General features: G+C 42.9%; 1 protein-coding gene across 2 annotated transcripts in view; it reads left to right on the top strand.

The window, feature by feature from the left end:
* Nucleotides 1–604: 604 nt before the first annotated feature.
* Nucleotides 605–12,357, top strand: part of RAD50 (RAD50 double strand break repair protein) — a 181,473-nt gene continuing 169,720 nt past the window's right edge. Inside the window, exons 1-2 of one of the 2 annotated variants that reach the window (XM_089694055.1) lie at nt 605–725; nt 5,082–5,283. In XM_089694055.1, the coding sequence (XP_089550181.1) occupies nt 5,155–5,283 (129 nt within the window). In that variant the 5' untranslated portion in view covers nt 605–725; nt 5,082–5,154. Of the gene's footprint in view, nt 831–5,081; nt 5,284–12,357 lie in introns of both variants that reach the window. The other variant, XM_089694054.1, reaches the window with a different exon arrangement.

Here is a 12,357-nt window from a genome sequence, read left to right as displayed (position 1 = left end):
GACATGTTTTATAGCAGAAAGTCCAAAATATTTTTTTTCCTCAAAATTGCAGGGTTTTTTTTTTAACGCAAAAAATAAAAAACCGCACAGGTGATCCAATACCACCGAAAGAAAGCTCTATTTGCGGGGAAAAAAAAGGATGTAAATTTAATTTGGGTGCAGCGTTGCCTGACCGTGCAATTATCAGTTAAAGTAACGCAGCACCGTAACGCAAAAAATGGCCTGGTCAGGTGGTGTAAATCCTCTGGAGGGCAAGTTGTTAAAGTGAATGGAATGTTTTACAAGGTGAGGGTTTACTATCACTTTAATAGTGCTTTAAAGTTTATTTTTGAAGTTGTAGGGAATATAGAAGTGATTGTGCTCTTGTAAATATATTAACTGTTTTTTTTAACAGTAGCAATCTGTGTATACAAGGTTCACGCGAGCCTGAACTGGCTCCTTTGGAATCTAGGGGAATAGGGAAGTAAAGAATGAGTGAGTATTGAGAAGCGATCTGTGTGACTTGAGACTGGATATCAGAAAGAGGCTTGGAACGCAGAAGAATAGGGAAGTGGAGCAGAGCGAAGAAGTGGGAGGCGATCATGTGATCCAGAATGAGCCTGGATCTCAGAGCGAGGCTTGGTTTCTATTCAGGAAACAGGGAAGTGGAGCAGAAGGCATGGGTTGTCTGAGAAGGTTGTATCTTGTGTCACTAAGTGACGTGAACTAGGAAGTGGCTGGAAAAGGTACAGTAATTCCATGCCGGTGGGCGGGACTCTATGACAGATTTCCCGCGCTGTATGGATCGTGTTTTAGAAATCAGTTTTCCACCTTACTAGTGCAGTGTGTCGGTGAGTTCAAAGTGTGTGTCTGAGTTGTACCTACCTACACTTCCGAACTAGCAGACGCCCTTTTGGCACAAGGGACATATTGTATCCTAATATGAACAATAAATGGGGGATAATAACTGGGTTCACTGTGTTGTGGGGTGTTAGGGCTCGTTCACACTTCACTGTTTTACCAACGCTTGCCAAACGCCCTTATAGCGTTTGGCAAGCGTTGGTCTGGCGTTTTTTAACGCTCCGCAAACTCCGCATGCGCTGTTTAGCGGCAGTTGCTAGGTGTTTGCCGAGTGTTAACCCCCCCACAAACGCCTATAATGAAGTTTGAATGGTGTTACCATAGAGTAGAATAGGAGGCTTCAACGCCTCCTGACTCGACCAGAGACGTCCGTTTTGACACGATGCAACACTACCGCTCCCGTTAGAACAGCACCAAGTGCTGCAATGTGCAGTTGTCCGAGGCATTTGGGAAGCGGTAAAAACGCTTCCCAAATGCCTCTCTGCCGCCTGCACACAACGCTAGTATGAACGTAGCCTTAATGTGCATTTTATTTTAAGGCAAGCATGCCGTGTGAACTTAGGCTAAAGCTGACCACACTATACAATCTGATTGTACAATTTCCTTTACTTCTACCATTAACTATGTAACACTAGGAACTGCCTGATTTGGTATGTATTGAATTGTTGAGGTTTGTCCTCGTATTGCCTAGTTTTGGTTAATCCAAATGAGATTGTACAGAGATTGCATATTGTATGGCCACACACGTTTCTGAGAAGGGAAAGAGGGCCCGTTACAAAAGAGAAGTATGGCCACAGCTTCTCTTGTAGGTCTCTTTGCTCTCTCATGACTTAGGGCTCATGTACACTGCAGGTGATAAACTCACGTTTAGGAGCTGTTCAGTGGTTTTTCAGCATGCCCTGAACTCTCCCTAATGTTTTCTATGTGTCCATGTACACGTCTTCCTTTACAGTCATTTGAGTTAATAGTTGTTTTTTTTTAATGCAGAAAACTTGCGTTCAACAGTTGATTTTATCAGTGTTTCAAATGCAAAACGCTTGTAAATGCGTTTATAAGCGTTTGCATTTTTTTTTTAACTCTTCCAGTTCCCAATGCTGTCCAGAGCCTTTTTTCATCATGAAAAATGCATGCAAAGCGTTTTCAAGGTACTCAGATGGACAAAACACTAAAATCAGGATGTTTCTACCAAGCTTGTCACACATTGTAATGACCAATTCACACCTCAGATCTCTCCCACCCTTGGAAACAAAAGATATGTTAATGACCATGCACACCTCAAATTCCTCATGAAGACCCCCTGCCAGGTGGCCTTATGGACTCACTTCACTGGAAACCTTTCCACCCTTGGAAACAAAAGAAATGTTAATGAGCAACTCACACCTAATCTCAACACATACTGCTGTCTCTGCTTCTACTCTCTGTTTTCCTCTGAAACAGTCTGAAATAGTTAATAATTTACCACTTTTCAGTGCATTCTGGGCATTTGGGAGGTTCTCCTGTGCTTTTCTTTAAAAAAAGCTTCTAAATGCAAACGCGGTATGCACATGTGATTAAACAGACGTTTTTTAACCTACGTTTTCCAGTAGTCAGTTTCCATCTTTCAGAAGTGTCCTTAGCTCTCATGCACAATGGACGTTTTTACAGCTGCTGTTTTTGGCTTTTGACGCTTTTTTCTACAGCTAGTAAACCCCACAGCATGTTATCCTATGTGTCCATGCACACATAGACTGCAATCAACGTTTTTTGGCTGGAAAAAAATCCCAGGACTAGTGGGCTTCTAGAAGAGTTTTTTAGCTGTAAAAACACTCTAACGCTGAAAATGCGTTAAAATGCTGCAAACCAGCGTTTTTGTATTTTTTATGCAAAAAAAACCGCTAAAAACCGCAAACGTTGAAAAACGTGGGAAAACTCCGCTAAACGCTAATGCAAAAACACTAAATAAACTGAAAAAAAAAATCACGTTTTTAACATGAATTTACACAGCTAACGTTACCAGTGTTATCAAAATGTCCAGCATGCATGAGGACTTAGTTAGCTTATAAGGCTATTGCCAGCTGATGCAACAGAGTTGCTCAAGAATCTGGACGGATCCTGACAATATTGACTGAATCCACCCTAATGCCTGTTTGAGAGTTGACTCCGCCTCTTCAGCGCACGGATGAAAGGCAGAGCCAGCCACTCCTGCTCTCTCCCAAGCCTGGAGCTCCAGTGAGTGCTGGAGGGGCAGAGCAGCGAGTGGTGACTAACAGTTGCCGCTCTCTGTTTCTGAGCAGACAGAGTTGTGTGATCAGTGGTCGCTCAGTACTGGGTTTAGAGCTGATAAGGGGCAGCTACATCATTATTTATTGATTACAGGTACTTATATAGCGCCATCAGTTTACGCAGCGCTTTACGTATAGATTGTACATTCACATCAGTACTTAACCCTCAGGGGGCATACAATCTAAGGTCCCTAACTCACATACATACACATACTAGGGCAGGTGTAGGCAACCTGCGGCTCTCTAGCTGTTGTGGAACTACATTTCCCATGAGGCATTGCAAGATTACAAAACTGACAGTTACAGCTATGACTTGCAGAGGTATGATGGAACTTGTAGTCCTGCAACTGCTGGAGAGCCGCAGGTTGCCTACCCCTGTACTAGGGCCAATTAACCTATCAGCATATCTTTGGCTTGTGGGATGAAACCGGAGTACCCGAAGGAAACCCACGCAGGCACAGGGAAAACATGCAAACTCCAGGCAGGTGGTGGGATTCAACCCAACAACCCTAGTACTGCCAGGTGGAAGTGCTAACCATTTATCCACTGTGCTGCCCATCACGCCAATGCTGCAGCATAGAGGTGAATATGTATGTTTGTTTATTTTTTTTAAACTCCCATGTTTGTTAACTTTTGCTGCAAGATTCTTTTTTCACTATTTTCAAGTACATACTAAAATGTGCATTTCTTGCATGATAATACAGTTAAAACGTTATGGTGGTGTGCTCCATGTATCGATGTATGATGAGACTGGATCTCAGAATGAGGCTTGGCACTTAAGGAATAGGAAAGTGGAGCAGATTTCACTTTTTTAGTAAAGTTGTTCTTTACACCCCCCCCCCTTTACCTTCAGCAACTTACCTTACCTTCAGGACGTGAAGTAGTTCATTAGCACCCATTCTGCATCATCTACCCTCCTACTCCAGGAGATCATTACCATCCACCTCTGCAGGTGCACTTTTTAACCACTTGCCTTCCAGGCACTTTTACCCCCTTCCTGCCCAGGCCAGCTTTCCACGTTGTCGCACTTTGACAATTGCACGGTCATGCAACACTGTACCAATATTAAATTTTTATCATTTTTTTCACACAAATAGAGCTTTCTTTTGGTGATATTTAATCGCCACTAAAAAAGAGAAAATTTTGAAAATAAAAAAACGTTTTTCCTTAGTTTTTGTTATAAAATTTTTTAAATAAGTAATTTTTCTCCTTCACTGATGTGCGCTAATGAGGCTGCAGTGAGTGGCACTGGTAGATGGCACTGATGGGCATTGACAGGCATCACTGATGGGCACTGAAAGGCAACACTCATAGATGGCACTGTTAGGCGGCACTGTTAGGTGGCACTGACTGGCAACACTAACTGACACTGATAGTTGGCACTGAAATGCAGCTCTGATGGGCACTGATATGTGGCATTGATGTGCACTGCTAGGCACTGTTATGTGGCATTGATGGGCACTGACAGGTGGCACTGAGGGGCTTTACTTATCATCAGGGATCAGTGTAGATGTCCCCTCTGAGGAATGCCGATTACCAGTTGTCGTCCTCAAGCGCTGCCAGTGTGAGGAGAGGACTGCTAATAAACAGCATTTCCTTGTTTACATGCGATCAGCTGTGATCAGTGATCCGCTGTGTCCCAGGGACACATGATCGCCACGCAGTTAGAGTGGGAAGACATCATATGACGTCCTCCCAGAACGAGAGAACTGCCGCCTGTCTGTCATTTCTTTATATGGTGGGCGGGAAGTGGTTAAATGAGTCTGATCACTGTTCTCACTAAATACACAGGTACCATTTTTTTTCTACCTTACCTTTTATCTTGCCTAGATCATCCCTGCAGAGCGTGCAGAAGCTGAGTCTTAATGCCTTTGCTTAGCGACAAACCTGTCTACAAGACCTGTATTATATGATCTTGAATGAAAAATGTTTGACTTCTGCTGTGTAAGCATAACTAAGTAGCTTGATTTTGTGTTTCAGGATTTTACAGTCAGAAAAAAAATTGATTTGAGCAGCTGGCATTTTTTTGCTTCATCAAAAAAAAATCCTCAAGATGTCAAAAATAGAGAAAATGAGCATACTCGGTGTCCGAAGCTTTGGAGTAGAGGATAAGGACAAGCAAGTCATAACTTTCTTTACTCCGCTGACAATTTTGGTGGGACCAAATGGAGCAGGGAAAACTGTAAGTTGTTGCAAGGATTAGTATTTAAAGCGCTAAAGTGTATTTCAATTCTAACAATAACATATCTTATTGGCTTCCTTTGGTCTGGTAAAGGATTTGTTCACCTATTAAATGCACATATTTTTGCACAAGAAAAATGCATATTTACTATTTTTGTCACAGAGCATTGCACCTGTTATTAGTGGATTGTGGGTGCAATGTCAGGCTCTTTCAGATACTGCCTACAGCTTTATGCTTGTGTGTCTGTACAGGCTGTCAGTTTCAGAGGTGCAGGAAGAGTGAATGGACGATCAGTGCACTGATCATCATGCTCGCAGTCTATTGGCACTGCAAGTCTGTCTGCCATGATAGCAGATGGAGCTTGTAGTTAATTCATTCACAGATTCCTGTGAAGGAATGACGCGGCTCTGTGTGCAAAGCCCCACAAAATTTAAAATGTGGCTGTAGGGGTGAGGAACCCACTATTAGAGAAGAGGGGGGTGCTCCTTAAACATGTTAAACCCTAAATACAGGTGTAAGGTGAATGTATCCTTTTACATAAACTATTACAAGCCTTGTTTTCCAACAATCACACTAAAAAAAAAATAAATCTCTTGCTCCAGTCAGAAAACGTATGCTGTCTTTTGCACTCTGCAGTCTAATCGGGTTTCTAGGTCTTGCCTTGGACACCAGAACACCTCCCTGTATGTTGTGGACTGGGGAAGTATTCTGTAGTTCAGCAAAATGACAGCTAGGCAAGACTGACACCATTCCTTGTGATTTTAGTGTATCAGCCTACAGCACAAATTTAGTTGCGAAGTTCATTTTGTCGAGATCAACAAGTCATTTTCTGTACTTGCGTGGTCTTTATGGTATAACTAAAAGCATTTTCTTTTCATTTGGGTAAAGTAGGAAATGGTGAAAACCTTTTCAGTTTTTTATTTTGGGGAGATTTCTTTTTGCTTCCTGTTCTGTAGATACAAGTGGGAGAAAATCTCTCTAAGGGCTTGTTCACATGTACAGTGGGGATCGAAAGTTTGGGCACCCCAGCTAAAAATTTGTATTAATGTGCATAAAGAAGCCAAGGAAAGATAGAAAAATCTCCAAAAGGCATCAAATTACAGATTAGACATTCTTATAATATGTCAACAAAAGTTAGATTTTATTTCCATCATTTACACTTTCAAAAAAACAGAAAACAAAAAAATGGCGTCTGCAAAAGTTTGGGCACCCTGCAGAATTTATAGCATGCACTGCCCCCTTTGCCAAGCTGAGACCTGCCAGTGTCAATGAATTGTTCTCAATCATCGTCTGGGAGAACCAGGTGATGTCAATCTCAAAGGTTTTAAATGCCCAGACTCATCTGACCTTGCCCCAACAATCAGCACCATGGGTTCTTCTAAGCAGTTGTTTAGAAAACTGAAACTGAAAATAGTTGACGCTCACAAAGCTGGAGAAGGCTATAAGAAGATAGCAAAGCATTTTCAGATGTCAATATCCTCTGTTCGGAATGTAATTAAGAAATGGCAGTCATGAGGAACAGTGAAAGTTAAAGCAAGATCTGGAAGACCAAGAAAAATATCAGACAGAACAGCTCGCAGGATTGTGAGAAAAACAATTCAAAACCCACGTTTGACTGCACGATCCCTCCAGAAAGATCTGGCAGACACTGGAGTTGTGGTACACTATTCCACTATAAAGAGACACTTGTACAAATATGGTCTTCATGGAAGAGTCATCAGAAGAAAACCTCTTCTACGTCCTCACCACAAAAATCATCGTTTGAACTTTGCAAATGAACATATAGACAAGCCTGATGCATTTTGGAAACAAGTTCTGTGAACCGATGAGGTTAAAATTGAAATTTTTGGCTGGAATGAGCAAAGGTACGTTTGGAGAAGAAGGGGAATTTAATGAAAAGAACCTCTGTCCAACTGTTAAGCATGGGGTTGGATCAATCATGCTTTGGGGTTGTGTTGCAGCCAGTGGCACAGGGAAGATCTCACAAGTAGAAGGAAAAATGGATTCAATAAAATTTCAGCAAATTTTGGATGGTGACTTGATGCCATCTGTGAAAAAGCTGAAGTTAAAGAGAGGATGGCTTCTACAAATGGATAATGATCCTAAACACACCTCAAAATCCACGGGGGATTACATCAAGAGGCGTAAACTAAAGGTTTTGCCATGGCCTTCACAATCTCCTGACCTCAACATAATTGAAAATCTATGGATAGACCTTAAAAGAGCAGTGCGTGACAGACAGCCCAGAAATCTCAAAGAACTGGAAGACTTTTGTAAGGAAGAATGGGCAAAGATACCTCAAACAAGAATTGAAAGACTCTTGGCTGGCAACAAAAAGCGTTTACAAGCTGTGATACTTGCCAAAGGGGGCAGAACAAGATATTAACTCTGCAGGGTGCCCAAACTTTTGCAGACGCCATTTTTTTGTTTTCTGTTATTTTGAAAGTGTAAATGATGGAAATAAAATCTAACTTTTGTTGACATATTATAAGAATGTCTAATCTGTAATTTGATGCCTTTTGGAGATTTTTCCATCTTTCCTTGGCTTCTTTATGCACATTAATACAAATTTTTAGCTGGGGTGCCCAAACTTTCGATCCCCACTGTATGTTGAGTATGGAGACTGAAGCAATGCTTATTAATGCTTTTATGGCATTGCTTATGTTTTCATAGTGTTTTATGAAGTGTTTTGAAGGCTGATATTAATGTTTTAGTAGTTATAGAAGAGGTGGATCTAATGCTTTACATTGTAGAGGAGAGATGTAGGGTCTTATTGACCCTATATCTCTCCATAAAGAGGACCTGTCACTAATTATGTCAATCACAAGGGATGCATGCATTCCTTGCGATAGGAATAAAAGTGATTAAAATCGTTATTTTAAAGTGAAAGTGTAAAAAATAAATAAATACATTTTAAAAAAAGTTTAAAGTGCCCCTGATCACCATTGCTTGCACATAGTAGTGAACGCATACATAGGCCACGACCACATATGTAAATGGTGTTCAAATCAAACATGTGAGGTATCACTTTCAACGTCAGAGCAAGAGTAATAATTCTAGCACTAGACCTCCTCTGTAACTTTACCCTGGTAACCTGTAGAAATTTTTAAAGTGTCACTCATGGAGATTTTTAAGTATTTGACACCATTTATTGTGCGTACACAAATTTAAAGCATGACATGTTGGGTATTTACTTGGAGTAACATCTTTCATATGTTACAAAAAAAAGGGGTATATATTGTGGTGTGTATGTGTTGTTTTTTTTTTCATCATTAAAGTGTATTTTTTTCCAAAATTAGTGATGGGTTGAACACCCCCGTTTGGTTCACAGTCGAACATGACAACAGTTCGATCATGAACTTTGAACAGAGGGGACAATTGACTAAGCGGTATCTTACCACATCTGAGTATGCGGTAAGATACTGCACAGCTACTAAAATCATTCTTTAATGTTGCAGCTGTCAGCAGACTTCCCCGCTGACAGCTGAATGTAAAAAGAATCGCCAGCATTGCCCAGTAATATAAAAAAAAAGTGTGGGGCATCCAGAATCGCATGTGTGAACCAGGAGTGGCTCCATTCACACCTGGGCATTTGGGATCATGGCAGAATCACTGTGATTGCAAAACGCAGGTTCAGGTGCATTATTTTCAATGGCAGCTAAAACATGGGGCGGTTTTGTCATGATTGTCATTGGGCAACTCGCACTGCGTGAATCTTGTCGCCCAAGCACTGCCTTGCCCCAGGTGCTGACAACGCATGCTGCACAAAAAAAAAAAATAAAAAAAGTAGTTACTATTTTTTTTTTTTTAGCTGGTTCTTAGATTCAAACCAAAATTTGTCAAGCCCTGAATTAATCTACCAGCATATGTGGTTCAGTCACGAAGTATTTTACAGAATTTAACAAAAACCGCATTATTGTAAATGGACTGTTTCATTCATTCACAGGATGGATTTCGAAACTAGAGGTGATGTTGCTCAAGATTCAGAGCAACTGTAAGTTGTCTGTAGGGCAGAAACAAGCTGGAAATTGTTTTCTGACGCCGCGCCCATCACATATTGGTGGCAGCGATTGTGGGATCGTCACATATTGGTTGGCAGCGTATGTGGGATAGTTGCATTAAGAGTTTCAATGCAGTGTTCGGAATTAGCTCTACACCAGGGGCGGACTGACCATTTGGAAACTCGGGCACTGCCCGAGGGCCCGGGGTCAGTAGGGGGCCCCATGATATGCCCCTGGTACCTTTTTCATAGGTTTTTTGAGTTTGGGCAAGGACACAGGGGCCTCATGATCCCCTATTGCCCGGGGGCCCCATGAGTTGTCAGTCCGCCCCTGCTCTACATTGAAGGATTGTAACCTTTGTGGACACAGTCCTTAGAAACAAGTGGTGCATATTTGTTATATATGTAGAGAGAGAGACACATATAGCAACAGCTCCTTCTTTTTTCTACTTTCTAACCTATCTTTGCTTGCAATTATGCCTGGTGAAGTAGAATACGAGAAAATGAGCAAAGGTGATTTGAGGGCGGAATGTGCCTCACGAGGAATGGACGTCGGTCGTAAAAATCGTGAAGATTTGATTTGGGACCTACTGGAGTATGATATCCGAGCAGATCAGAACTCGGGGGAACTTGACCATGACGGGGTTCCCACTACATCCGATCCCAGTGGCTCAGAGACGGCCTCGCAGGATGGGCATACAGAGACTGACACTGGAGGATCACCGAATGTTATCACACCACCACCCGAGCGGGCCAGCACTGGAGTGCCTGTAACCAGCAGAGGCTTTCCTCAGAGGCAGGAAGCCCTGAAACGCATCCAGGAGACACATCCTGAGGCATACCTGCGGTTCATTGAACACCAGGCTGACAGGCTGTGGAACACCAGGCAGACAGAGAGGTGGTGGAACGCCAAGCTGCGGCTGACAGAGAGGCTGCGGAACACCAGGCAGACAGAGAGGTGGTGGAACGCCAAGCAGCGGCTGACAGAGAGGCTGCGGAACGCCGGGCTGACTGAGGGGCTGCGGAACGCCGGGCTGACTGAGAGGCTGCGGAACGCCGGGCTGACTGAGAGGCTGCGGAACGCCGGGCTGACTGAGAGGCTGCGGAACGCCGGGCTGACTGAGAGGCTGCGGAACGCCGGGCTGACTGAGAGGCTGCGGAACGCCGGGCTGACTGAGAGGCTGCGGAACGCCGGGCTGACTGAGAGGCTGCGGAACGCCGGGCTGACTGAGAGGCTGCGGAATGCCGGGCTGACAGGCGGTGCAGAGGGAAGCTGATCTTTGGCATGAGCTGGAGATGGCGAGGCTCCAGCCACAGTGACAGGTGCAGAACCCCGGGTCCCTAGAGCATAGGGACGCCACTCTGGCTGTGGGCCCAGCCGCCAAGTTTCCAGTGATGGACAAAGATAGTGACATTGACACGTATTTACTATCATTTGAAAAAACGTGCCATCAGTACCATGTGCCCCCAACTCAGTGGGCTCGGTACCTGACAGCAGGACACACACACACACACACTCTCTCTCTCTCTCTCTCATATGCACCACTTGTTTCTAAGGGCTGTGTCCACAAAGGTTACACTCCTTCAGTGTAGAGCTAATTCCTAACACTGCACTGAAGCTCTTATTGCAACTATCCCACATACGCTGCCAACCAATATATGACGATCCCACGATCGCTGCCACCAATATGTGATGGGCGCGGCGTCAAAAAGCAATTTACAGCTTGTTTCTGCCCTACAGACAACTTACAGTTGCTCTGAATCTTGAGCAACATCACCTCTAGTTTCGAAATCCATCCTGTGAATGAATGAAACAGTCCATTTACAATAATGCGGTTTTTGTTAAATTCTGTAAAATACTTTGTGACTGAACCACATATGCTGGTAGATTAATTCAGGGCTTGATCAATTTTGGTTTGAATCTAAGAACCAGCTAAAAAAAAAAAATAGTAACTACTTTTTTTATTTTTTTTTGTGCAGCATGCGTTGTCAGCACCTGGGGCAAGGCAGTGCTTGGGCGACAAGATTCACGCAGTGCGAGTTGCCCAATGACAATCATGACAAAACCGCCCCATGTTTTAGCTGCCATTGAAAATAATGCACCTGAACCTGCGTTTTGCAATCACAGTGATTCTGCCATGATCCCAAATGCCCAGGTGTGAATGGAGCCACTCCTGGTTCACACATGCGATTCTGGATGCCCCACACGTTTTTTTTTTTTTTTTATATTACTGGGCAATGCCGGCAGTTCTTTTTACATTCAGCTGTCAGCGGGAAAGCCTGCTGACAGCTGCAACATTAAAGAATGATTTTAGTAGCTGTGCGGTATCTTACCGCATACTCAGATGCGGTAAGATACCGCTTAGTCAATTGTCCCCTCTGTTCAAAGTTCATGATCGAAGTTTCGTCATGTTCAACCGTGAACCAAACACGGGGGTGTTCAACCCATCACTAATGTACAGCATATATGTTTAAAACGCTGCATAAATTGACAGCAGTATATAAGTAAAGGGAAGTATCTTCAATCAGACACAGATGGAGAAGATTAGATAATAGGCATCAATAGTAAGTACTAATTTTAATAGTTTAGTACTAATTTAATAGGCAGCAATAATAAGTACTAATTTAGTATATTTCAAATATATAAGCCGCCTGAAAAGTGCTTGGTGGTGACAGGGTAATTTTAAGATGCGTCTCCCCTTAATACAAACATTGCATAACTAGTTAACATGAAAGGTTAAAGATCATGACAGTATATACAAATACAATATGGGCAGTTCTTGCATTTTTGCAGTGGGCAATAGACAAGCCCTGTGGGATGAACTAGGCACCCTCACCCTTATATGATGGTGACAATGACTGTTTCTCACTAGGAACCAAATAAGCAGGGCTTTCTTATATTTTTATATTTCATGTCTTCTGGGGCCCATTTTCATGCATTGTATGCATTGCAGTAATGTGCAATGTTACTGTGCATTACAGCAGCGCAAGGTAAGCACAGAATTAAGTGTGGTGTGTTGCAGTGGCAATCGTTAGAAATGGCATCCAAATATACCTAACCACTGTACAACACA

The sequence above is a fragment of the Staurois parvus genome, unplaced genomic scaffold (genome assembly GCF_062004578.1).
Source record: "Staurois parvus isolate SC_StPar_1 unplaced genomic scaffold, SC_StPar_1.0 ptg000648l, whole genome shotgun sequence".
NCBI classification, from domain to species: Eukaryota; Metazoa; Chordata; class Amphibia; order Anura; family Ranidae; genus Staurois; species Staurois parvus.
Note: the sequence above shows the minus strand (reverse complement) of the source record. Positions and strands in the feature narration are given on the sequence as shown.